The 24222-nt window shown below is 48.4% G+C and overlaps 1 protein-coding gene across 12 annotated transcripts in view; it reads left to right on the top strand.

Annotated features, from left to right (window-relative positions):
• The window catches only part of myo3a (myosin IIIA), a 556810-nt gene that overhangs the window by 402027 nt on the left and 130561 nt on the right, over positions 1-24222 (top strand). For 11 of the 12 annotated variants that reach the window (XR_005460772.1, XM_038798143.1, XM_038798142.1 and 8 more), the window contains 3 exons: positions 7202-7407; positions 10092-10203; positions 12179-12341. Coding sequence is in view for 11 of the 12 variants with exons in the window: in XM_038798143.1 (XP_038654071.1) it covers positions 7202-7407; positions 10092-10203; positions 12179-12341 (481 nt within the window). In the remaining variant the exon portion in view is untranslated. The remainder of the gene's footprint in view (positions 1-7201; positions 7408-10091; positions 10204-12178; positions 12342-24222) is intronic. The other variant, XM_038798144.1, reaches the window with a different exon arrangement.

Below are 24222 nucleotides of genomic sequence, written 5' to 3' on the forward strand. Positions count from 1 at the left end.
AAATTTGGATGAGAAGATTGGAGGAGGGAGGGATTTGGAGATCCAATGAGCAGGCGATGGTTCTGCCGAATTTACTGAGGAACCTACACTGCAAACGTTGTCTTTTAAAATTGCCATTCAGTTTTTCAAATCACGTATCAACTTGTCAGCATTTTGGACACAAAATGCAATTTTGTCACTGGCATTTTGTGTTGCCATCTCAGCCAATATGATTATAGCAGAAATATGATAGGGAACTAACGTTGCACCAGCTGAATTTGGGATAGGAACTAGCTGATATCAAATGAATGGGGCTGGAACCAAGCAGATGTTATCTCCTCCTATTTGTTGCACATGCACTTGAGGCAGAAAAAGAAGTAACAGCTCGTCTCAGCAGGTTTGTGTTTATTTAATGTTTCTTTCCAAAGGAGCTATGGCAACAAACGAGCTGCTTAAATGCAGCTTCTGAAAGCTTTCCGAAATTTTCTTTGCAAAGAAGTTTGCGAGGCATGCCACATTGTTGCCTTAGACGAACACTTGTTTCATTCCTTTTCATTTGCATTCTTCTTTTTGAGTTCTCTGCCTGACAACAGGTCTGACCCATAGTGCTATAATCTCCACCACAGGTAGGGCAATGAGGCAATTCCAAAGCCCATCCCAAGTGGAACAGGGAATCCTGCCCCATGCTGTTGGCATCAATCTGATCTTCATCAGCTGTCCAGCCAACTGAGCCAACCTGCCCCCACAGAACTCTCCGCTGCACCCTGCACCACCCACACCGCCCCGATCTGAGGGACTGCACGCAAAAATGTAATTTTCACGTGAGGGCCACGAAGAGTCCAACACGAGTTTTCGAGTCAAACAAAACTTAACTTTATTTACACTAATATTTACACAGAACCCGTAGCTCGCTACTGGTCTTCTCTCTAGCTGGTTCCAAACTGGCCGGCTCTATTTAGACAACAGAAAAGGTTAACGATTGCCCCGCCCCCTTATCGGGCTGCTCACATTCGCCAGCAATTGTCGATAGGATCTGTGCAGATTATAATAAGCGCCTTAAGTAATTAGTAAAGCATCGCTGCTGTTAACTATGCTTTGCCGTACTGCAGTTGAAGCAATACTGTATGCTGCAGCCAGGTTGTGCCTCACCCATGTCCCATTATCTCTCAATCTAAATTCTTGTTTTCACATACACTCAAATGAATTAAGGGCAGGTGTATGCCATTCGGCCCTTCTATTCTGCTCTGCCATTCAATGAAACCTTGGCAGATATTTACCTCAGCTCCACATTCCCACCTCCTCCCAATAACATCACACCGCCTTGCTTATCAAGAATCTACCCAGCTCTACCTTAAAAACATCCAACAGACTCTTCCTCCATCGTCAGTTGAGGAAGAGAATTCCAAAGACTGACCAACCACTGAAAGGGAAAGGTTCTCCTTCTCGCTGTCCTAAACAGGTACACCTTCCTTTTAAACAATGGCCCCGAGTACGAGATTCTCCCACTAGAGGAAACATCATCTCCGCATCATTCCTGTCAAGACCCCTTAGGCTCATATATGTTTCCATCAAGTCACCTCTGATTCTTCTAAATCCCAGTGGATACAAGTCTAGCCTGTCCAACCTTTCCTCATTAGATAACATGCCCATGTTAAGTATTAGTCCGGAAAACATTCTCTGATATGCCAGCAATGCATTTACATCCTTTTTAAAATAAAGTGATCAATATTGTACAATATTAATCTCACCAATTCCCTGGGCGGCAGGGTAGCACATTGGTTAGCACTGTTGCTTCACCGCACCAGGGACCAAAGTTCGATTCCCAGCTTTGGTCACTGTCTGTGCGGAGTCTGCACGTTCTCCCCGTATCCTTCCGGTTCTCCAGTTTCCTCCCACAAGTCCCGAAAATGTGCTTGTTCGGTGATGACCTGCCACCCATCTTTGCAGAATTATATACTGTTCTTTAAATTTGATACTATTGTTGTATGTTTAAAATCTCTGATATTTTCGACCAGTTTCCTGACTCAAAAGTTTTACCCAAATGCCCTGACTGGCGAGATGAACAAAGGACAAAACAGGTTCACAGTTTAACGCCATTTTATTCACAATTCTATTACTCAACAAGATATGACTCAAACTCACATCTGAACTTTGGATTTTACCCGCACTTAGTAAAGGAGGCGGACAGGCTTCGATCACTCGATGTGGATGCCATCTCTGGGCTCGAAACCCAGGGTCCTTTTTGCGATGGTTGTGCCTGGCCAACTCCTCGGTTGTCGCTCAAGATCTGTTTGATGCTCCTTTCTTTATACTGGTATGCTAGGATTGAGTCATAGGTATACGCCCACCACTGACCCGGTCCCAGCACCATTCCCAGAAGGTGTCTGGGGTCCGGACTCTGGTGCCCAGTGGATCCTGCTGCGGTCAGGGTGTATTTGTAGTGGATGGCACCCTGAAGGTTGGCAGAGGTTGTGGACATGGGGACATCTGGGGGATCCGAGAGTCCTGTGATGAGTCCTGTGATGAGTCACTCCAGGGTGATGGGCCTGTGTCAGCACTGTCAGCGGGGGTCATTAATCAAGGCAGGAGGGTGATGATAACCTTCTGTGAGCTGAGCGTTCGTGCTCCTCAATCTATGCCAGTCTGACTCCTGTCAGTGTGCTGAGTGCTCGCTCACACCATCACCTGCACGTGGTATGCCTTGGTTAGGGGGGGCAGGAACCGTGGCAGGGGTCCCGTAGCAGGGAGCCCAGGGGCTGGGTCTGGGGCCAGGGGAGGGAGGAGGAGAAACGGGAGTGGGGGGGGTGCGCAGACCTGTCTGCAGTGCGGAGTAATGTGATAGAGACTTCACATGTCTCAGGTGCAATGTATGTTTAATAGTGTAGAAGTACAATAGTGACCCCAACTGTCCCTAGCAATCGATGGTGCCGACCCCCTCACTCCAAGTACCCTCTGAATCATCCTCAATCACCCTTGCCCTTCGAGCTCTTCCTCCATATCTTGATGTTTCCCCAGGATGTACATCAGAGGTAGAGGCAGCTTGTTGCCCATCGCATCCTGTGGCCTTTGATGCCCCTGATGGGCGTCCATTGGAGGGCGTGGAGCCAAAGGGCCCCGACTGAGTTGCCGGTAGCATATGCCTTGCTGTGCCACCCTGTTCCGCCGCTGACCCGAGACGTGCCCTTGTCAGGGTGGGGTGGACTCATGAGGGCTGGTAATCGCAATTGTATATCTGTAGGGAGGTTCTGGGTCAACCTCCGGCACTCCATCCTCCCAATTGGTGCCCGTAGGGCCTTGGGGGTCACCTTGGGATGGAGGGACAGCTGGATTGGGCACTGGCTGTCTATGCGTCATATGACTCTGCCAGTCCTGGAGGCTCCCCAATGTCCGCACCGCGGTGTCAGTGCCCTCAGCGATGCTATTCTATCCGCGGGCAACACTCTGTAGCACCTCGCCAATGTCCACTGCGTCTGGGACACAGTCCTCAGTGATTCGGACACGCTCGGGAGCGCCTCAATGATGCCCACTTGAGACTGGGACATGTCCCCCAGCGAGACTCAGGCACGGTCGTCACTGACTGAGCTTCGCCTTGGACACTGCCACTCATGCTGCTGACGTCATGCACCAGGTTCTCTACTGTGGTCACCACCCATCAGTGTTGGCCTCTGTGCCACATATTGCTGGCACTATCTCCTGCACCCTTAATCTTTGGGACTCCTCCAATCAGCTGTGGAGTCACGGGAGTATCGCTGATGTCTATTTCTGAATCTCACGCCACACCATTATGACTGCATCTGTCCAGGATAGCCTGGTCTAGAGGCTCGACATCTGACTGGGACTCAGCTGGGTCCTGGGATCCACCAGACCTCTGACTGCTGCCTCCCCTGGATGTTTCTGCCTTCACCTGATGTGCATTTGCAACTGTGTGGCGCTCGCCGGATACTGCCCCAGAAGCCTGTCCACAAACTTCACCCACAACGAGTGTGTCTCTGCGCTGGTGGAGGATGGGGATGACGGCCATGATGCGATGATGGTGGTATCCTCGGATCTCTCCTCCGAGGTGTTCTCTTGTGATGCTGGCGGGGGGAACCCACCGCGGTTGGGTCGGCACCACCGGGTTGCAATCCTGCAGGAGAATGGACATGTGGCCAGTGGGAGGGAAGGATCATTGACAACTTACGTGTGACAGGTCATCTGGGTGGGGGCCGGTGGATCCTCGCCTCTGTGATGCAGGCCATCAGGATGCCCAGGAAACAGGATTCTCCACCACCACCGAGATGCCCTCGGACCAGGGGTAATAGATGACACGCATGTCACCTCACTCCTGAAAGGCAGTCCAGGAGTGCCCTTCATTAACAGGAAGGGGTTCCACTTCGTGAACATCCAACATATGTGACCACCACGTGAAGCTCATTCACTTACATGCTCTCTTCAATATTCAGGTCCCAGTCAATCTCATCCCGCAACTATGGGCACGATTCTTCAGCCTCATTGCATCTTGCTCAAGTGTAACGAGGCCGGTGAATAACGGGAGAGGCCAAACACAAGATCCGCGCCGGGCAACCGGCCCGCTCCCATAGACAAAATCAGGATCTCGCCGTAGTGTGGCGAGAAACCAATTATCACCACTTAAGCCCCATTTCCATAGAATTAACGAGAACAAACACATATCCAACGGCCTCCTATCATTCAGCGGCCTCCCCAGCAAGTACTGACACTGGCGCCAATTAGTACTCCTTTCGAAAAACGTGAACCTGGTAGAAGGGCCTCTGTGGGGAGCCGAGGAGGTCAGTAGCCATCTTTCCTCACAGGCAAAGAGACCGGCGGCACTGGGCTTGTCACCCCAGTGCTCACCTGAACCTTGTTGGGATCAGTGACCTTTTGAACTGCATAATTAGATAACGAGAAAGCTGATTGAATGAAATGATGGGAGCGAGGGATCATAATGTGGAAACAAAGAGTAAAGAAAACACAAGAATTAAAGGTATTCATGTGGGAAACGATAAACAGACGATGACAGGAAGAGACAGAATGTAAATCAGCACATAAGGCCAGATGTTACAAAAATGAAAAGGACAAACTATAGGCTCTGCATCTGAATCCATGTAGCGTTTGAAACAAAACAGTTGAACTAATTGCTCAAACAAAAATAAATAAGTATGATCTGATAGACAATACAGAGACACAGGACACGATTCTCCGGAAGGATTTCTCAGTATGGTAGTGAGCGGGAATTGCCGCGAGCTTCTCAGTGCTTGGCCCAGCAAGGCCGGCAATGCAATTCAATGTTAATTAGTTCACGTAACAAAGACTCATGGGCTTTGCACTGCAAATGAAGGCTCACCAGCTGATTCACCGGGACAGCGCGAGCCAGCCCCCCACGAACAAGATCGAGCAACACTTAAGCTGCACTTGCTCAACCAACCCCAGCCAGCTCCCAACAATGGTGGCGACGCGACCAGCCCCAAGATTCGAGGACACTGACCCTGTGAGGCATCTGGAAGTGGTGAAGGCCTGTAGCTATTAGTCAGGTGTCTCCTAGCGATCGGAGCGCCAAAACACACCATGCTATCAAACAGCCATTCGGGTAGATTGGGGACCAAAGCCACACTTTGTCCCGTTTTCTACACTGAGGACCTCCGATCGCCAGAACCCCTCAGTGCAGGGCGAGATCGGTACGCCATGTTTAAATGGCATCCCATTCTCTTGAGCTCCCCCACCCCATGCAGCCCCAACCCCCCAAAGCCCCAACTCATCGATAAGGGGGTCCTCGGGCCCCTTGCACTCCCTTCACCAACACAAGGCACCCCCGGGCCTGATCCTCAGTGTGGGAAAAATCCCAGCCTGGTATCCTGGCAGTGCCCCTACCAGCTGGCAATGCAAACTTGGCACCTGGGATAGTGCCAGGCTGGCACCCAGGTGGCACTGCCAGTGTGCCATGCTGTCTGAGTGTCAGAGTGCCTTGGTGGCACTGGCAGTGCCAGGGTGCCATTCTTCCCAGAGGGCAAGCAGCTAGGGGCCCCAAATCCCCTGGGAGACCCCCACGAGTGCTGTTCCACCTGGTCCCTATTTGTGGAGACCGGCATTGAATTACGCTCATCCGAGGTTCTCCAAGGCAAGTGGTTATAACCCACACCTTAGACAGATCATGAGAATGTATATTAGAGTGAGATTAGCTGGCTCACTCTAATATGCAGATTTGCCAAAAAGTGGTCCTGCCCACAATGGGCAGGATTCAAATCATGCCGTCTCGTAAGATCATGTTAGATCTCGCAAGGCGCGATGTGCCAGTTAGATCCTGTAAGAGGGATCACTCGACATCTACTGGTCACGTTGCGCTGCGCTGCCTTTCAGGCATAATGCTGCCAGTAGATCTCGCCCACTACATTTTAAACAAGATAGAATTTGCATTAACATTAAGTTTAATTAAAATAGCGAGAGAAAAAAGAAGACTCTCAAATTTGATGAAGTTTGATGAACAACTGGCAGCAGTCTTGCCTTTGAAATTTTGGATTCTTTCGATGAACATGAAAGCCCAAAGGCCTCCTTGTGTGCTGTGACAAAGCTATGATTCTATGAGCTGGATTTAGCGGTGGTAAGGGAATCATCGCCAGGGACAATAGCAGTACAAACCAGCTTTAAGAGTTCATGGGACCCAGGACTGCATCTTCAGTGGCAGCCCGTTGCCTGACCCCAATCAGAGAGCTGGCAGCTCAGCCCACTAGGTGTGGTGCCTATTGATGGGGCTGCACACGGATGAGGAGGGCACATCAATGGCCACCCTCCCTTGCAGCCAGATAGTGGGATCTGGTGATTCCAGGGCCAAACAATACCTGGCAAGGGTGGGAGAGGATTGCTGAAGGCTCCCATGCCAAGGGGCGGTCAGTGCACCTGGGAGACCCATCATGGGCGGTGGTAACGAGATGGGAAGGGGACTTTAATTGACCATTTAAGTGGCTCATTTGGCCTCCTGGCTTGAGGGCTGTTTGCCACTTTTCCCACTGCTAACAAGGTGGATTGGCACCAGAGAGAAACCATGGGCTGAATGGCTTCCTTCTGTAACATAATTACTCTATGACCATGTAACTCTAGCTTTGGGATTTTCTGGACCTGCCATGGTGGGATCTCAGTAAATCTCAGTAAAATCTACAATGAAATTTAAAATTTTAGCCTGCTGCTTTTGTAAACCTCTCATTGTGACTGCCGATTGTTTGACTTTCAGTATTCACTCATGGATCTCCTCTCCAAGATGGTGGGTGGTCTGCCTCATTTTGTTCGTTGCATAAAACCAAATAATGACCGCCAAGCCAAGAAATTTGATCAAGAAAAGGTGTTGGTACAGCTTCGTTACACGGGAGTTTTGGAGACAGCCCGCATCCGGAGACAAGGATATTCACACCGCATCCTCTTTGCAAATTTCATTCAAAGGTGAACGATGCAATTCACTTGTTACCTTGTGTTTTAAACTCTCGTCGCAGCTAGCCATTGTGATAATCCTGGCAGAAAGAAGCTGTTGTTTATCACAGGTATGACAGGGATGCCTGGTATATTCATCTGGGGTTCGTAATTTGCAAAGCTTCATTTATTCTCTATCCCTACTTTACATAAAATTCTAAGAGGCTGACTGGACGTTCAGTTGGTTTACTGTCAGGGATCTTGAGGCACAGTGGGTAGCATCCCTACATCTGAGCCGGAACCTCCAGGCTCGAGTCCCAGCCCAGCCCTTGATGGCCATAGAAGCTGTGTTCATGATTTGGCCAGGCAGGTTCATTGTCAACCTATCAATCCTTCTGATGGGTCAGAGTCTGGGAGTGTTTTCTGGTATGCCAAGACCGCATGGTATCTGCAGAGAGAGAGAGAGAGAGAGGGGGGGTGGGGGTGGGTTGATTTACCTAATCCGATTCCCAAAACGATCCAGGTGGAATGTTTGGCAGCTGCCTCAGCCTCACCACGTTCCCAGCCCAATTTTCTAGCTTGAGGATTATCGGGTATTCACAGTGGACTTTGTTTTTTAAAAAATTTTAAACTTACAATTAAGGGGCAATTTAGCGTGGCCAATCCACCTACTCTGCACATCTTTAGGTTGTGGCGGTGAAACCCACGCAGACACATAGAACATAGAACATAGAACATTACAGCGCAGTACAGGCCCTTCGGCCCACGATGTTGCACCGTCCTGTGAAACCCTTCTAAAGTCCCTCTACACTATTCCCTTATCGTCCATATACCTATCCAATGACCATTTGAATGCGTTTAGTGTTGGCGAGTCCACTACTGTTGCAGGCAGGGCATTCCACGCCCTTCCTACTCTCTGAGTAAAGAACCTACCTCTGACATCTGTCCTATATCTATCTCCCCTCAATTTAAAGCTATGTCCCCTCGTGCTGGACATCACCATCCGAGGAAAAAGACTCTCGATGTCCACCCTATCTAATCCTTTGATCATCTTGTATGCCTCAATTAAGTCCCCTCTTAACCTTCTTCTCTAACTAAAACAGCCTCAAGTCCTTCAGCCTTTCCTCATATGATCTTCCCTCCATACCAGGCAACAGGGGAGAATGTACAAACTCCACACGGACAGTGACCCAGGGCCGGGATTGAACCCGGATTCTCAGTGCCGTGAGGCAGCAGTGCTAATCACTGCGCCACCCTGCTGCCCAGAGTGGACCTCTGCTCGAATTCCAGCCACCAAACCCAAGACTGCCAATGGGCCCCCAAGGAAAACCAAAGTGGTGATTGTATCTGTACTGCTGTTACCTGTAGAGATGGCACCCACATGCACAAGATCTTCACAGGATTCCTGCAATTTTTTGATCAATGTCAAACAATTGCCATCACTCACAGGCCCTCTAACACCCCCTGCCCCCCACCCCACCCACCAAGAGTCCAAAGACAATCTTCTCAATATTCAGTTGGAGGAATTTTCTTCTCATCCAAGACTGGATGTCAGATATGCGCGGGTGCGATTCTCTGCAAATCCGGCGTGCCGTGAAGGCTGGCGTGAAACTGGCCGTGTTTCACGCCAGCCTCGGATCTCCGTTCCGGGACACGATTCTCCCCCCCCGGGTGGGGCTAGTATCGGGGCCCGGGGAATCACGGCGACGCGGAGTTAGCGAACGTCGCTAACTCCGCCCGCCAAGAGACACGGCGGCTGACGCGCACGGTGACGTCAGCCGCGCATGCGCGGGTTGGACGGCTCCAACCCGCGCATGCGCGGATGACGTCATCACGCAGACGCGTCAAACCCGCGCATGCGCGGGCCATCATGCCCCTCAGCTGCCCCGTGGACTGATCCTGCGGGGCGGCAGAAGAACAAATAGTGCGCGGGTATCGGACCCACTGCACGCGATCGGTGCCCACCGATCGCTGGCCCATGCCACCCTAGGCACGGCCGTGGTGCGGCCGTGCCATTCGGTGCCATGGTTGTCCGGGACGGGCACTTTGCAGCCTTTTTCACGAACGCTGAAAGCAGGTGTGATCGCGGCCGTGAAAACGGCCATAAACTCCGCGGTATTCGGCCCATCGGCCTGCGGAGAATCGCTGTTCGCCGTAAAGCAGCGATTCGTGTCGGGGGGCGGCCGGAGGGGGTGGGGGAGAATAGCGGGAGGCCGTGAAAATTGTCGGGAAGGCCCTCCCGCTATTCTCCGACCCGTTGTGGGCAGCGGAGAATCGCGCCTGCAGTGTGCTAAATCAGAGAGAGTGGAGGGGTTGAGTGATGGTGAGGTAAAGCTCAGTGTCATCAGAATACGAGTGAACTTGCTGGATTTTTGGATGGTATCACTGAGGGGCAGCATTTGGATGAGAAATAAGAGCGGTCCAAGAATTTATCCTTGATCCAAGAACGGATCATGAGTATCTCAAAGTGATTTCACACACCCATCCTCGGCACTTAAATGACTAGGTATGACAGATAATGTGCAGGAACAAGCAGCCTCACAGCAATTGTAGGAAAATCCTCAAATCCCACATGCTCCCTAAAATAATCCTTCCATTAATTTTCATGGATGGAAAGTTACTAAGAATGCCTATGATTTGGTGAAATTAGTCCTTAACTGGAATATGACATTCTACAAAGTGTGTTTCAGAACACTGATTATTTTGATTCTTTACAGATACTATATTCTTGCATTCAAGTCAACCGAGGAACCACCAGTGAATCCTGATATTTGTGCTGCCATTTTGGAAAAGGTTAAGCTCGAGAATTGGGTTTTGGGGAAGACCAAAGTAGGGTTATTCACTACATTTTTTACTTATCTGTTCATTCAGTTGCATGCTTAGCTTGTCATTAAAATTTTCTATTGTTAAATTATAGACCCAGGTATTTCTTTCATAACAGTCTCTTAAAAGTCTGTAAAGTATTGAACTTTTATCCAAATTTTATCAAAATGAATCATTTCTAAAATTAAATCAGTGACATTTTGTTTTAAAGTTTTGGAAGAAGTTATTCAAGACTTTGTGACATGAAAACACACAAAGATTAAAAGTTCAACCAAGGCAAATAATCTCTTCAGCCATAAAATGAAAAAAACATCCTGTAACATAAATTTAGCCAAATATACATATGCACAAAACCTCTGGTAGATATCTATTATTGAACAAGAAACAGTCAAACATTTGTTAATTGTTTTGTATTGATATCATAATCCTTTGGTGAGGAACTAAATTATTGAGTGCTTCCCAGTTGGGATTAGAGGAAAACTGCACCAAACCCACATGTTTTGGGTAAAATGCACCTTTGTCCTGGTGCTAAGACGTTAGTAATTCTCAAGGTACATGCATAATGTGGCTGAGGTTAGTGCAGGGTTGTACAAGAGCTCTAACAGCTGGCTGGCAAAGGATAGACACAAAGGCCCAAGAGAAATACAGCTTGATAGGTGTAATAAAGTTTGATCACTGAAATCTCTGCTGCTACATTTTCCTAGAAGGCACATTGTGGTCAAGTTCGAGACCTGTAACTCAATGGCTGACATTGATCTGTCAGGAACATATCTGTGCAAAATAAAGTAATTTTCCTCCTCAATTGGGCAGGTTCAGGAGATACCTTTCGGTAGGATCATAATTGTGGCAACAAACATTTAAAGAATACACTATATTGGGGTAATCTTTAATTTCACCAGCCAAAGCCTGGTGGAAAGGCTTACCTGCCTTTATAAAATCTGCTTGATTTTTACTCCCTTGATTTAATTTTACTACCAATTTTCTAGGCTCTATGACAGACAAATGATGTGTTACATGAGGTTACCACCCAGATCGCAAAGTTGAAAGTTGCCTGTATCACACTTAGACTGTTGGGGGTCAAGGAAATTCCAGCCAGGCCAATTTTAGGCACAGTCTGATATTTCCATAATCAAATTACTCAAATGGCAATTAAATTCCACACTTGAAGATCATTTGTCCACCAATTCACTTTCATTCAGGAAATAGTCTGTGATGTAAGACAACATATAAGAGAAATTTTTAAAAAAGGAATTAAAATTTAATGGAACTATTTGAATGGTTTCTAATCATTTCTATGAATCGTAGAATCATAGAATCTCTACAGCAGCAGAAGGAGGCTATTCGGCCCCTTGAACCTGCACCAAGCATCTGAAAGAACACCCTATCTAGGCCATTCCCTCGCCCTAACCCCAAAACTTTGCAACCCCACCGAACCTCTGGGCACTATGTGACAATTCAGCAGGGCCAATACATCTAACTGCACATTTGAACTGTGGGAGGATACCAGGGCACAGGGTGGAAACCCATGCAGACATGTGGAGACTGCAAGCTCCACACAGACAGTCACCCAAGGTGTCAACATGCCACCCAATGGAACCAATATTGCGGAACAGTTAACTGCCCAGCTTTTCTCCATGGCAATAGCCCCACCAATCAATTCCACTCTCCGACCAATCACATTCTCTTCTCAAACAGTAAATATTGTTGTTTTCCTCTGATACTGGTATTCTTGTGAAATATTCTGATGAATGCAAGATGAAAAACTTTGACAGCATATCTCTTTTTCAGCAATGATCAAGTTCTGTTCTGCCAAATGTAACCAATCTTAGTTTTAATTTGAGGAATCCATCCATTTGAGGAATATGTGTTGATGAAGCATTTCAATGTGAGGAGCAATTTTTAGGAATAAAATTATGTTAAAACCTCCTTTCCTCCTGATGTTATTTGACATTTTTGCCTCTGTCCTGCTCTTCACTTCCAGGTGTTTCTTAAATATTATCATGTGGAACAGCTAAACCTCATGAAGAAAGAAATAACAGATCGAATCATGCTGGTACAGGCCTATGTGAAAGGCTGGGTTGGAGCTAAAAAATACAGAAGGTTGCAAGAGAAGAGACAGCAGAGTGCAATCGCCATTCAGTCAGGTAAATCCTCAGCTTTTTGGCCATGCGGTAATCTTTTTAAAATACCATAAGCTTTCCTTGGTTGTGGGCGATCAGATATGCCAAGACTATTAACAGCCAAAACAATGATTATGTCTGTGTCATTGAGCGTGGTAGATTTGAACTTCAGATGTATGGCATCAGCTTGACAGTCATGCTTTTCAAATAGTTGTGCAGTACTTATCAGCTCTTTTTCTTGCACCCATGCATCACGGAAGGGGTCGACTAGTGGACAACCCACCTGTTTCAGGTGGTAGCCCTTTACATAGACAGATCAGCCTCCCATGATGTATTTTGGACCCTCATTGCTGTTTTCAGAGTTAACTGTATGGAGTGTACAGCATATAGGCTTTATCCCAGTTTAGGCATGAATATAGTTGCCCCCCCCCACCTCCCAGCATTGCAAATATCCTTCCATAATCTACCTTGCTGGTGATCAGGTAGTCCTCAGGCAACCTGACACTGCACTGATCTGATTTGGATTCGGCTTGTTTGGCACTCGCAGCTCTTTGGTCTTATGCCTCAAAATGACTCTGACCTCTTCACCACTGATTTCACCAGTCTACTGTAGTGATCTTTGTTGTGTTGACTTGAAGATGGAAAGTGTAGTGTTCACAAAGACACTTAAAGCTATGTTCATCAACAAAGCTAAATTTATTAACACTACTTTAATTAAAGTTTGACACTTATTCCTATAGTAAACAAATAAATTACATTAAACTACACTCACTAACACTATATCCTCTATAATAACTATAACTTTTTTCTATACTCTCTAGCTCTACTATGCACTTCACTCCTGTCTCCTCTCCTCTATTCCACTCTCTCCCAGAAACCTAAGAATCAGTGTCATTTATAGTACTGACCCTAGCTCCATCTAGTGGCTAACTGTAACATGACATTAACTCTTCACATGCTGTACATTTCTATAATGTCACATCTACCATATCTGGTGATATTTGGGGGCAGATCTGGTTTTTGGCATAGTATTAACTCCATTCTCAGTTTAAGAAGTTTCTCTTATTCAGCAAAGGCTCCCGAATTATTCTGTGCTTCCGGATGTTCAAAACTCATTGTATCACAGCATATTAAGCTCATCATAAACAAAGTTGAAACAAGTGTGTAAACTGCCATGTGCATGTTATAATTCAGGCATCATGGGTCTTGATCAAGTATTCAGTTCAAATTAGCAAGGTTGTTGTCAATTGAAGTTTCTCTTCAAATAAATACTCATGATACAAATAGTTCCATGAATTTAAATGTCACTGTTCATTTTTATGAACTTTAAAAATATTTCATAGAAATAACATTACGGTGGCACAGTGGTTAGCACTGCCTCACATCTTCAGGGGCCCTGGTTCAATTCCAGCCTCTGGTGACTGTGTGTGTGGAGTTTCCTCCGGGTGCTCCGGTTTTCTCCCACAGTCCAAAGAAACACAGGTTAGGTGGATTGGCCATGATAAATTGCCCCTTAGTGTCCAGGAAGTTAGGTGGGGTTACTAAGTTATGGGGATAGGGTCAATGCGTGGCCTTAAGTAGGGTTTCCAAGGTCTGGTGCAGACTGAATGGGCCGAATGGTCTCCTTCTGCACTGTAAATTCTATGACTCTATGTGTGGTGTAGGAACACAAGCAAAGGTTAATGCTGGAGAAGGATTCACAACTTGCCTAAAAGATCCATTAGTATTGATCTAAAGGCTGCAGACTGTTGAGTTCATGAAGTATTGATCAGAATAGGTTTTTCCAATTCACTTGAGTAAGATGAAATCCCTATTTAAAACAGTAATCTTTCTTATTATCAGTTCCAGCATGCAGACAATGATAGCTGTGTCTTTCTCCTCTACTAATGTTGAATTTTCAAAAATAACATTAATCCCTCAGATCAGATCCTGAGCTGTTGAAATTGAGGTCCATGACTAGCAATGTACTAATAGAGTCCACACCAACCGGGAGGTCGAAGGCTGTCCCAAAGTTAGTCCCTGTCCCTCATTTGGCCTAATTTGGTTCAGCTGCTGGTGCCTGTCGTGCCTTCAGAGTCGGCTCATCCCTTTTTTCAAAGATAAACATAGGGCCATGTGCCATGCAGCTTAAAGGTAAAGGGTTGGAATGGAGTGGCAATGATTAGGTGGGGATGCCAATCACAAGGATTAGGGAGTCGGAAGAGCACTCCTGCTCCTCCTCGTACCAAAGCAGTGACATCTGGTCAGTGATGGGCAACCTAGGCCAGTGAGTGGGCCGCATGAGTGGCCCTCCTTCATCTTAGTGGGCCGCAAGATTGAAATCAGGCTTGCTCATTAATCATGACCCATTGAATAAAATTAAATACATTTAATACACACCGAATATTTCATAACGAGTTATAAGAAATGCTTTGTCATTTATATATGAACAGAACTGTCATCAACTTCAAATAGTAAAAACAAAACAAATCTTTATACTTTCAATACAAATGGATGCAAGGGAGAGGGCCAGATTCTACCCCAACATATTTCATCTTTTGACGAAATTGTGAAAATCTCTCCCTGTTGTTAGAGTATCTTGACGCCGATTTGCTGTTTTATTTTTAACCCTTTGGGAAGTAATGGCTGAAGGGGTGGAAGGATTTCCGAGCTGATTATCAGCCCATTGAAGTGTGTCGAATGCTCCTTCTGTGGCCAACAAGTAGTGATGTTGTCAGCGCCGGCCCTAGGGTTGCTGGCGCCCCGGGCAAGCTGAACTTCAGCGCCCTTCGGGGGGGGGGGGGGGGGGGGGGCGAGGGGGAGGCGGGGCCGAGGGGGGGCGGGGCCGGGGGGGTGAGGGGGGGGCGGGGCCGGGGGGGGGGCCGAGGGGGGGGCATGGGCACGGGGGGGGGCACGGGCACGGGGGGGCACGGGCACGGGGGGGTCACGGGCACGGGGGGGGCGGGGGCACGGAGGGGGGACGGGGGGGGGCGGACGGAAGAGGGACGGGGGGGCGGACGGGGGGGGCGGACGGAGGGGAGGACGGAGGGGAGGGGGCGGCCGGAGGGGAGGCGGGAGGGGGGGCGGAGGGGGCCGCCCTGGGGGAGGGGGGCCACCGCGCATGCGCTGGTTGGCACCAGCCCAACTGCGCATGCGCGGGACCCGAGTCTCAGGCGCCCCCTAGCACATGGCGCCCCGGGCGACTGCCCGAGTTGCCGGTACCTTGGGCCGGCCCTGGTTGGACTGGAACCCAGAGCTTTTGATCCAGCAGCAGGGATGCCATCACTGTTCCACATGGTCTCCGATATCTCCCCCGACTGTGTATTTCCAAAAAACCTTTATGTTATTTAAACCCTGGTTTCCATTCCTTGATAACGTTTAGCTGCAAAGCGGAGTATAGAAAGAACAAACTTTTTTTAAAAATAAATTTAGAGTACCTATTATTTTTTTCCAATTAAGGGGCAATTTAGCGTGGCCAATCAACCTATCCTGCACATCTTTTGGGTTGTGGGGGTGAAACCCACGCAGACACGGGGAGAATGTGCAAACTCCTCACGGACAGTGACCCAGAGCCGGGATTCGAACCCGGGTCCTCAGCGCCGTAGGCAGCAATGCTAACCACTGTGCCACAGTGCCGCCGTTAGAAAGAACAAACTTGCTACCTTTCATCCTTTGAAAGTATGTCAAACCATTTCCCAGCCAACTAGTGAATGTTGCGGGTAGTCACTGTTGCTATTTAAGCAAATATCGCCGCCATTTTAAACGTAACAAAGTCCAACAAACAGCAAATGTTTTTAGAGATTTTCATTGAGAGATATCACTGCGTCATCTTATCTTCCTTCATTTCTTCACATAGTTTCCTAGGATCTTCTTTTACAACCAACAGGCAGATGATCAGTTTAACACCTTGTCTGAAATATTGCAACTCAAAATTCAGCATTTACATACATCCTCACTCCTACCTGGAGCGTCAATATAAGGAGCAGGCTTCAACTAACCTCTGAGGAAATGTAGCTGTACTTATTTTTACAATATGCTACCCTACTATTTATTGCATATTTCCATGTATTAAACTGCTGAAACCTCCTCCAATATATAACTGGCAGCCATTAAATAGTGTAGCCCTGAATTTCCATGAGGGGTGCCCCGATCTCCCATTGTAACTTCTGCGGAGCAGTATTCAAACTATTACAAAAAAACAAAGAATAATTAATGGTTGCTTTGTACCATGGAGCCATACTTCAGATTGAATTGCAGTCTGGAGACACAAAATTGAGAGAAATTGAGGGAAGAGAAGTATTGATGGTCAAACTATCACATCAAAGCAGTACAATAGCATCTTATTTAAACAAAGACCATAAAATGATGACATACAGGAGAAAAAACAGAAAAGTATGAAAAATACACATCAAAAGCAAAGTCAAATGAATAGCAATGAATGAGTGTACAATGGTTCCTTTAGATTACCTGTCGTCTGACTAACCTTATACTAACAGTGCATACGTGCATTTACTTGTGCCCCATTCATCTACAGAGAAGTATTGATTACACAAAACAAATGGCTCATTGCATGACAATGTTTACAAAAACACAAAACTCTAATTACATTTTTGTCAATGAAAGCTTCATTTCAAGCAAGATCTGGTTCTGTTTGTTTAATAGAAAACATGTTGCTTTTGTTGTTGTACCTCTGATTAGATTTCTATCTTCTTTTTCATTCTGTCTCCTGTAGGTTTAGTAATAACTGCAATTCGATTATTTGGTCCCCTGACAAGTTGTTTTAAAATTTACGTAAATCTTTCCAAATTCCAGCAGCTCACCACATATTTTGTATGCCCTTTTGAGCACTGTAGTCTGATTAGAGTACTATACTCAGATCGATACAAACTGGGGTGAAAAAATGGTCTTATTAGTTTTACGACTTCATTGAATACAGCCCAGGCTCATGGAATTAAAGGACACGATTCTCCGGAAAGATTTCAAAGTGTGGTAGTGAGCGGGAATTGCTGTGAGCTTCCCGGTGCGAGGCCCAGCGAGGCTGGCAACATTATTCAATGTTAATTGGTCCACTTGGTCTCACGGTATCTCGCTGCAAATGAAGGCTCACCAGCTGATTCGCCAGCACCGCGCTCGTCAGTCCCCCTCTAACAAGGTCGAGCAGCGCTTAAGCTGCACTTGCTCAGCCAACCCCAGCCAGCTCACAACAATGGCACCCAGGAGACCGGCCCCAAGATTCGGGGATTCAGACCTGGAAGGCTCCTAGACACGCCGGAGACCAGGAGGAATGTCCTGTTCTCCCAAGTGTCCCAGAGGGTGAGCCACAAGGCAGTCAGTGCTGCCTGGGACAAGGTGGCGGCAATGGTCAGCTCGGGCGATGTGACCAGGAAGACTATCCTCCAGTGCAGGAAAAAGGTCAATGATCTACACGGGCAGCACAAGTGAGTAGAGACCAATACCCCCATCCCCGCCCCCCCCGAGAACTTTCCACCTCCACACGAGCATCCACCTCCACCAACTTCCCATGCGACCCCTAAACCTCCCTTCACCTCACCTTTCCCTTTAATCCCCCAAACCTCCCGTCACCCTCCCTTCTTCCTTCACACCCCCCTCCCACCACTGTGAACCACGCGTGTGGCAAACGATGCCCCATCTGTGTCTCCTCAGGAAAAGCTCTCCCACAATCACCAAGAGATTAGCTGTGAGGTGCAAGACTTAAGAACTCTCACCTCCTTCAAGGAGTGGGCCCTGGAGGTAACTGGTGTGGCCGAGGACAGGACGATCACCCAAGCAGAGGCTGGCGGACGTCGCAGAGGTGAGGAACCACTGGGCTCCACATGGAGGACCTGTCAAATGTGAGTTGTTACTGCCTTTACTCACCCATTCCTCCCACTGACCACATGTCAATTCTCCCCATATCCTCCAGCCGACAGCAATGGCCCATCCCGGGTGACTCTAGCCTCCTAGGAGACTGAAGACACAATCGAGGCGTCACAGCTGTCATCCCCACCCTCCACCCGTACAGATACAAGAACCTCGGTGGCCAACATTAGTGGACAGGCTTCTGGGGCGCAATCTGGTGAGCACCACACTGCTGCTGATGTACATCATGTGGAGGCAGGAACCTCCAGTCGAGACAGCAGTCGGAGGTCTGCTGGATCCCAGGACCCAGCTGGGTCCCAGCCTGATGCTGAGTCTATGGTAGAAGAATTTCTGGAACTGATCGAGACGATAGGGAGAGGTCAGGACATTTAGAGAGAGATGTCAGCAACACTCCAGCAGATCGATAGCCGATTAGAGGAGTCCCAGACCCGACGTTATGGACCCAGGTGATGTCGCCATCAATGCCTGGCACCAAGGCCACCACTGCTAGGGTGGCGACCGCAGTGGAGAGCCTGGTGTTTGACGTCAGCAACATGAGTGAAGGTCTCAAAGGCGTTGCGCAGTCGGTGATGACCATGGCTGAGGGTCTCAGCAGAATGTCCGACTCGCTGGGGGATGTTAACCAGTACCAAGCTGACCTTGATGAGGTTCTGCGGGACATGTCTCACTCTCAGATGGTAATGGCCGAGGCGCCCTCATACCCACCCGATTCACTTAGCAAGTGGCCTGGTCCATCATCGCTACAAGGTGGGTAAGGTAGCGATGATGGACCAGGCCATGTGCTAAGTGAATCAGGTGGAAATGAGGGTCTCCCCTTCCGGGCTTGCTGTACCCTCGCCACTTCCGCCTGTCCTGAAGCCTCCGGTTGGTCTCCAGTTCCTCCATAGGTTCGTCCTCCAGCCCCTGCTGGATCGGAGCCACTTCAACATCCTCCTTCTCCTCCTCCGAGGTGGCCACATGCTCCCCGTCACCATGGGCACCTCATCACCCTCCTGCTGTGCCAGGTTGTAAGGACACAGCAGACCACCACAAAGTGGGCGACCCTCCAGGTGGTGTGCTGCAGGGCACTCCTAGAGTGTCAATATATTGTTTGAAAATAAAACTACCTCTTACTTTTACTTGGTTTGGACTCCCACTTCCTTATTAAACCAGCCCTGCCGACCCTGCAAAGTCCTCTTCATTTGGCTGGTGCCAAAATTGGGAAAGTTGTCCCACAGACTAGCCAACAGCCTGGCAAAGTCATACTCATGGAATCATACCTTATAGATTGTGATGATTGTCCCTTTAAGGGCAACACAGCATAGTGAGAGTCACGTGGCCTGGGTGACCACTCGGAACCCATAGTGGGGCATCACACCAGTAGGAGGAGTTCTCCTCTTGCAGATGTATTTTGGACTAGCTGCAAATATGCAGTCGCTGCTTTGTAAATAAATCCCTTCTTTTCCTACATCTCCAAAAGTGCATCATTACACAAATAATGTCATGGAACCACCAGCACCATACCTAGGTATGTCCTGTCCCACTGGCAGGACAGACCCAACAGAGGTGGTGGCACAGTGATATGCAGTTGTGAGAGAGTTGCCCTGGGAGTCCTCAACATTGGCTTTGGAACTCATGAAGTCTCATGGCAACAGGTCTAACATGGGCAAGGAAAGTATTTTGCTGATTACCACATACCGTCCACCGACAGCTGAGGAATCAGTACCATGTTGAACACCCACTTGGAAAAAGCACTGAGAGTGGCAAGGAGGCAGAATATTCTCTGGAAGGGGGACTTCAATGTCAATAATGGTTCGGCAGTACAACCACAGACTGAGGCAAAGTCCCATTTTCACATCAAGGATAAACTCCATCATGTTGTGTGGCACTACCAGCATCCATGAGGTGCTGTGGGCAATTAGCAGCAGCAAAATTATACTCAACCAAAATCTGTAACCTCATGGCCCAGAATATCTCCCACTGTAACATTATCACCAATCCAGGGGATCAACCCTGGTTCAATGAAAAGTGTAGGAGGGTATGTCAGGAGCAACATCAGGCATACCTAAAAATGAGGTGATAACCTGGTGTTGTATCTGTCCAATTCAGATATTTCAACCAGCTCCTTAATTAAAGTTTACACAGGTGTCTTAATTTATGAGTAGAGCAAAGTACAGACACAGATATAATGCAACACACTTTATTAAATATAGTTAACGCGTAAATTACCCCTACACATACAAGAAACACCCAGGATCTACACCTCCCGCTGCCTGAGAAAAGCGGGCAGCATAATCAAAGACCCCTCCTATCCGGCTTACTCACTCTTCCAACCTCTTCCATCGGGCACGAGATACAGTTTTGAGTCTGCGAACAGGCACGATCAGACTCAAAAACAGCTTCTTCCCCGGCTGTTACCTGACTCCTAAACGACTCTCTTATGGACTGACCTCATTAACATTACACCCCTGTATGCTTCACCCGATGCAGGTTTTTAAGCAGTTACATTGTGTATTTTGCGTTGCGCTATTATGTATTTTTTTAAATTTCCTTTTCTTTTCATGCACTTAATGATCTGTTGAGCTGCTGGCAGAAAATCACTTTTCACTGTACCTCGGAACACGTGACAATAAACAAAACAAAAATCCAAGGATTCGACTATACTACCCGCAAAGATGGTCTGGTTCCTCTTTGCAAAGGCGATTCTCGCTGGCTGTTTCTTCCTTGCTTCCTTCCTTCCTTCCTTCCTTCTGGTCAAGTCAAGGTCACCTCACACACAGAGGATGGGATTCTCCCACAATTGGCGGGATGGCCTGACGCCGGTGCCAAGAACGGGGCGAACCACTCTGGCACCGGGCCAACCGGAAGTTGTGAAATCCTCCGCACTTCCGGGGGCTAGGCCGGCGCTGGAGGGGCTGGCATCGCGCCAACTGCCACCGAAGGGACTACGTGGGTTTCTGTGAATGGGCAGACCGGCCAGCATGTTCCTGCGCATGCACAGGGGGGTTCTTCTCCGTGGCGGCCATGGCGGAGCCCGACAGAGGCCGGCGCGGAAGGAAGGAGTGCCCCCATGGCACAGGCCTGCCCACAGATCGGTGGGCCCCGATTGTGGGCCAGGCCACCGTGGGGCCTCCCTGGGCCAGATTCCGCCCACCCTCTCCCACCCCGAGGACTCCACTGGACGGCCTACCAGTCAGGTCCCGCCGTGTGGGACCATGTCCATTTCACGCTGGCAGGACTGGCCAGGAACTGACGGCCGCTCGGCCCATCAGGGCCTGAGATTTGCCGGAGGGGGCCGCTGCCAATGACCCCTGACCGGCGCAGCGTGATCCCCGCCCCTGCCCGAAAACCGGCGCCGGAGAATACGGCTTCTGGCATCGGAGCGGCGGGGCGGGATTCACGCCACCCCCCGGGGATTCTCCGACCAGGCGGGGTTCGAAGAATCCCGCCCAGAGTCTTTGCTTCGAGTCTTTGCTTCCAGTCTTACTTCCTAGATGTCTGGAATGCCTATTTGTATCCCGCTTTTGCTACCCACCTCCTATTTCACCTACCCTTGGCCTTTGGCCAATGGAGACGCAGGAGGCAGGGTCTCAGTGTCCAATTGTCTGGCTGATGACCTGTTGAAAGGGCACCTGAACCCGCCCTGGGAGGAGTGATGATTGCTTGATGGTTTATCCGGAACTGTGGATAATAGGCCAACGCATCTTAAGTAGGAGTGATAATTGCTTGATGGGGCATCAGGTACTGTGGACAATAGGCCAATGCATCTGAAGTAGGAGTGATAATTACTTGATGGGTTATCAGACATGCCCCTGACAGCAGGTCTGAGTTCTGTATATTTGGACTCTGCAGGCTTCAGCAGTCTGTGGTTTTTAAAGTGCCCAATTCTTTAATTTACGATATCCAATTTAATCGGTCTTAAAACTAGACCCTGATTATATTACAACACCTTAAGACTGGGTATCCATGAGGCACTGTGGGCCATTAGCAACAGCACAATTGTACTCAACCAAAATCTGTAACCCCATGCCCCAGAATATCTCCCACTGTACCATTACCACCAAGCCAGGAGATCAACCTTGGTTCAATGAAGAGTGCAGGACAATGTGCCAGGGGCAACATCAGGCATACCGAAAAATGTGGTGATAACCTGGTGAAGCTGCAACACAGGGCTATTTGTGTGCCAAACAGCACAAGCAGCAAGTGATGGACAGAGCTAAGCGAACCCACAACCAAAGTATCAGATCAAAGCTCTGCAATCCTATCACATCCAATCATGAATAGTGGTGGACAATTAAACAACTCACTGTAGCAGGAGGCTCCACAAATATCCTCATCCTCAATGGGAGAGGATCTCAGCACATCAGTGCAAAACAAATGGCTGAAGGCACTGAATACTGCAAAAGCTATGGGCCCTGACAATATTCCGGCAGTACTACTGAAGACTTGTTCTCCAGAACCTGTCCTCACCCCCGCCACCCCAGCCAAGCTGTTTAGTACAGCTACAACACCGGGGCGGGGACATCAACCCAGCAAGGTGGGATATTGACCAGTTATGACCTCTGCACAAAAAGAAGGACAGTAAGTCACTCACCATCCTGACTGGGAAATATATCACTGTTCCTTCATTGTCACTGTTTCAAAACCCTGGATCACCCCTTCAAACAGCACTGTGGGTGAACCAACACCACAGGAACTGCAGCAGTTCAAGGAAGTAGCTCACCACCACCTTCTCAAGTTCAATTAGGGATGGGGAAAGTGCTGGGCAAGACAGCAATGCCCAAACCCCATAAATGAACTATAAAAATCCAACCCCATACAAACCCTATCAGTCTGCTCTCAATCATCAGTAAGGCAATGGAGGGGTCATGAAGGCCGCCTTCTCAACCTCTCCCCCCTGAGGTGTGGTGATCCTCAGGTTAAATTACCACCAGTCAGCTCTCCCCCTCAAAGGCGAAAGCAGCCTATAGTTATCTGGTCCCATGGCGACTTTACCTGACCTTTACATCAACAGTACTACTAAGTGGCACTTACTCAGCAATAACCTGCTCACTGACATTCAGTTTGGGTTCCACCAGACTCACTCAGCTCCTGATCTCATTACAGTCTGAGATCAAACATGGACAAAGGAACTGAACTCCAGAGTTGAGGTGGGAGTCACTGCCCTTGACATCAAAGCAGCATTTGACTGAGTGTGGCATCACGGAGCTCTGACAAAATTGAAGTCAATGGGAATCAAGGTGAAAATTATCCACTCGTTGGATTGATTCCTGGTACAATGGAAGATGGTTGTGATGGTTGGAGGTCAATCATCTCAGCTCCAGAACATCACTGCAGGAGTTGCTCGGGGCAGTGTCCTCGGCCCAACCATTTTCAGCTGCTTCATCAATGACCTTCCTACCATCATAAGGTCAGAAGTGGGGAGGTTCTCTGATGATTTGCACAGTGTTCAACACCATTCCCGACTCCTCAGGCACTGAAGCTGTCCCTGTCCGAATGCAGTATGACCTCGACAATATCCAGGCTTGGGCTGACAAATTGCAAGTTACATTTGCGCCATACAAATGTTGGGCAATGACCATCTCCAACAAGAGAGGATCTAACCATTGCTCCTTGACATTCGATGGCATTGCTGATCCCTCACAATCAACATCCTGGAGGTTACCATTGACCAGAAACTGAACTGGATGAGCCACATTAATACTGTGGCTACCAGAGCAAGTCAAATGCCAGGAATGCTGTGATGAGTAAGTCACCACCTGACTCCCCAAAGCCTGTCCACCATCTACAAGGCACAAGTCAGGAGTGTGATGGAATTCTCCCCACTTGCCTGGATGAGTGCAGCTCCAATAACACTCAAAATGTTCGATACTATCCAGGACAAAACAGCCCGCTTGATTGGTATCCCTTCCACAAGCATTCACTCCCCCCACTATCGACAGTCATGTGTAACCTCTTTAAAATTCACGGCAGGAACATAGGCAGCACCTTCAAAACCCATAGAACATAGAACATACAGTGCAGAAGGAGGCCATTTGGCCCATCGAGTCTGCACCGACCAACATTA

This window comes from Scyliorhinus canicula, chromosome 5, assembly GCF_902713615.1.
Source record: "Scyliorhinus canicula chromosome 5, sScyCan1.1, whole genome shotgun sequence".
NCBI classification, from domain to species: domain Eukaryota; kingdom Metazoa; phylum Chordata; class Chondrichthyes; order Carcharhiniformes; family Scyliorhinidae; genus Scyliorhinus; species Scyliorhinus canicula.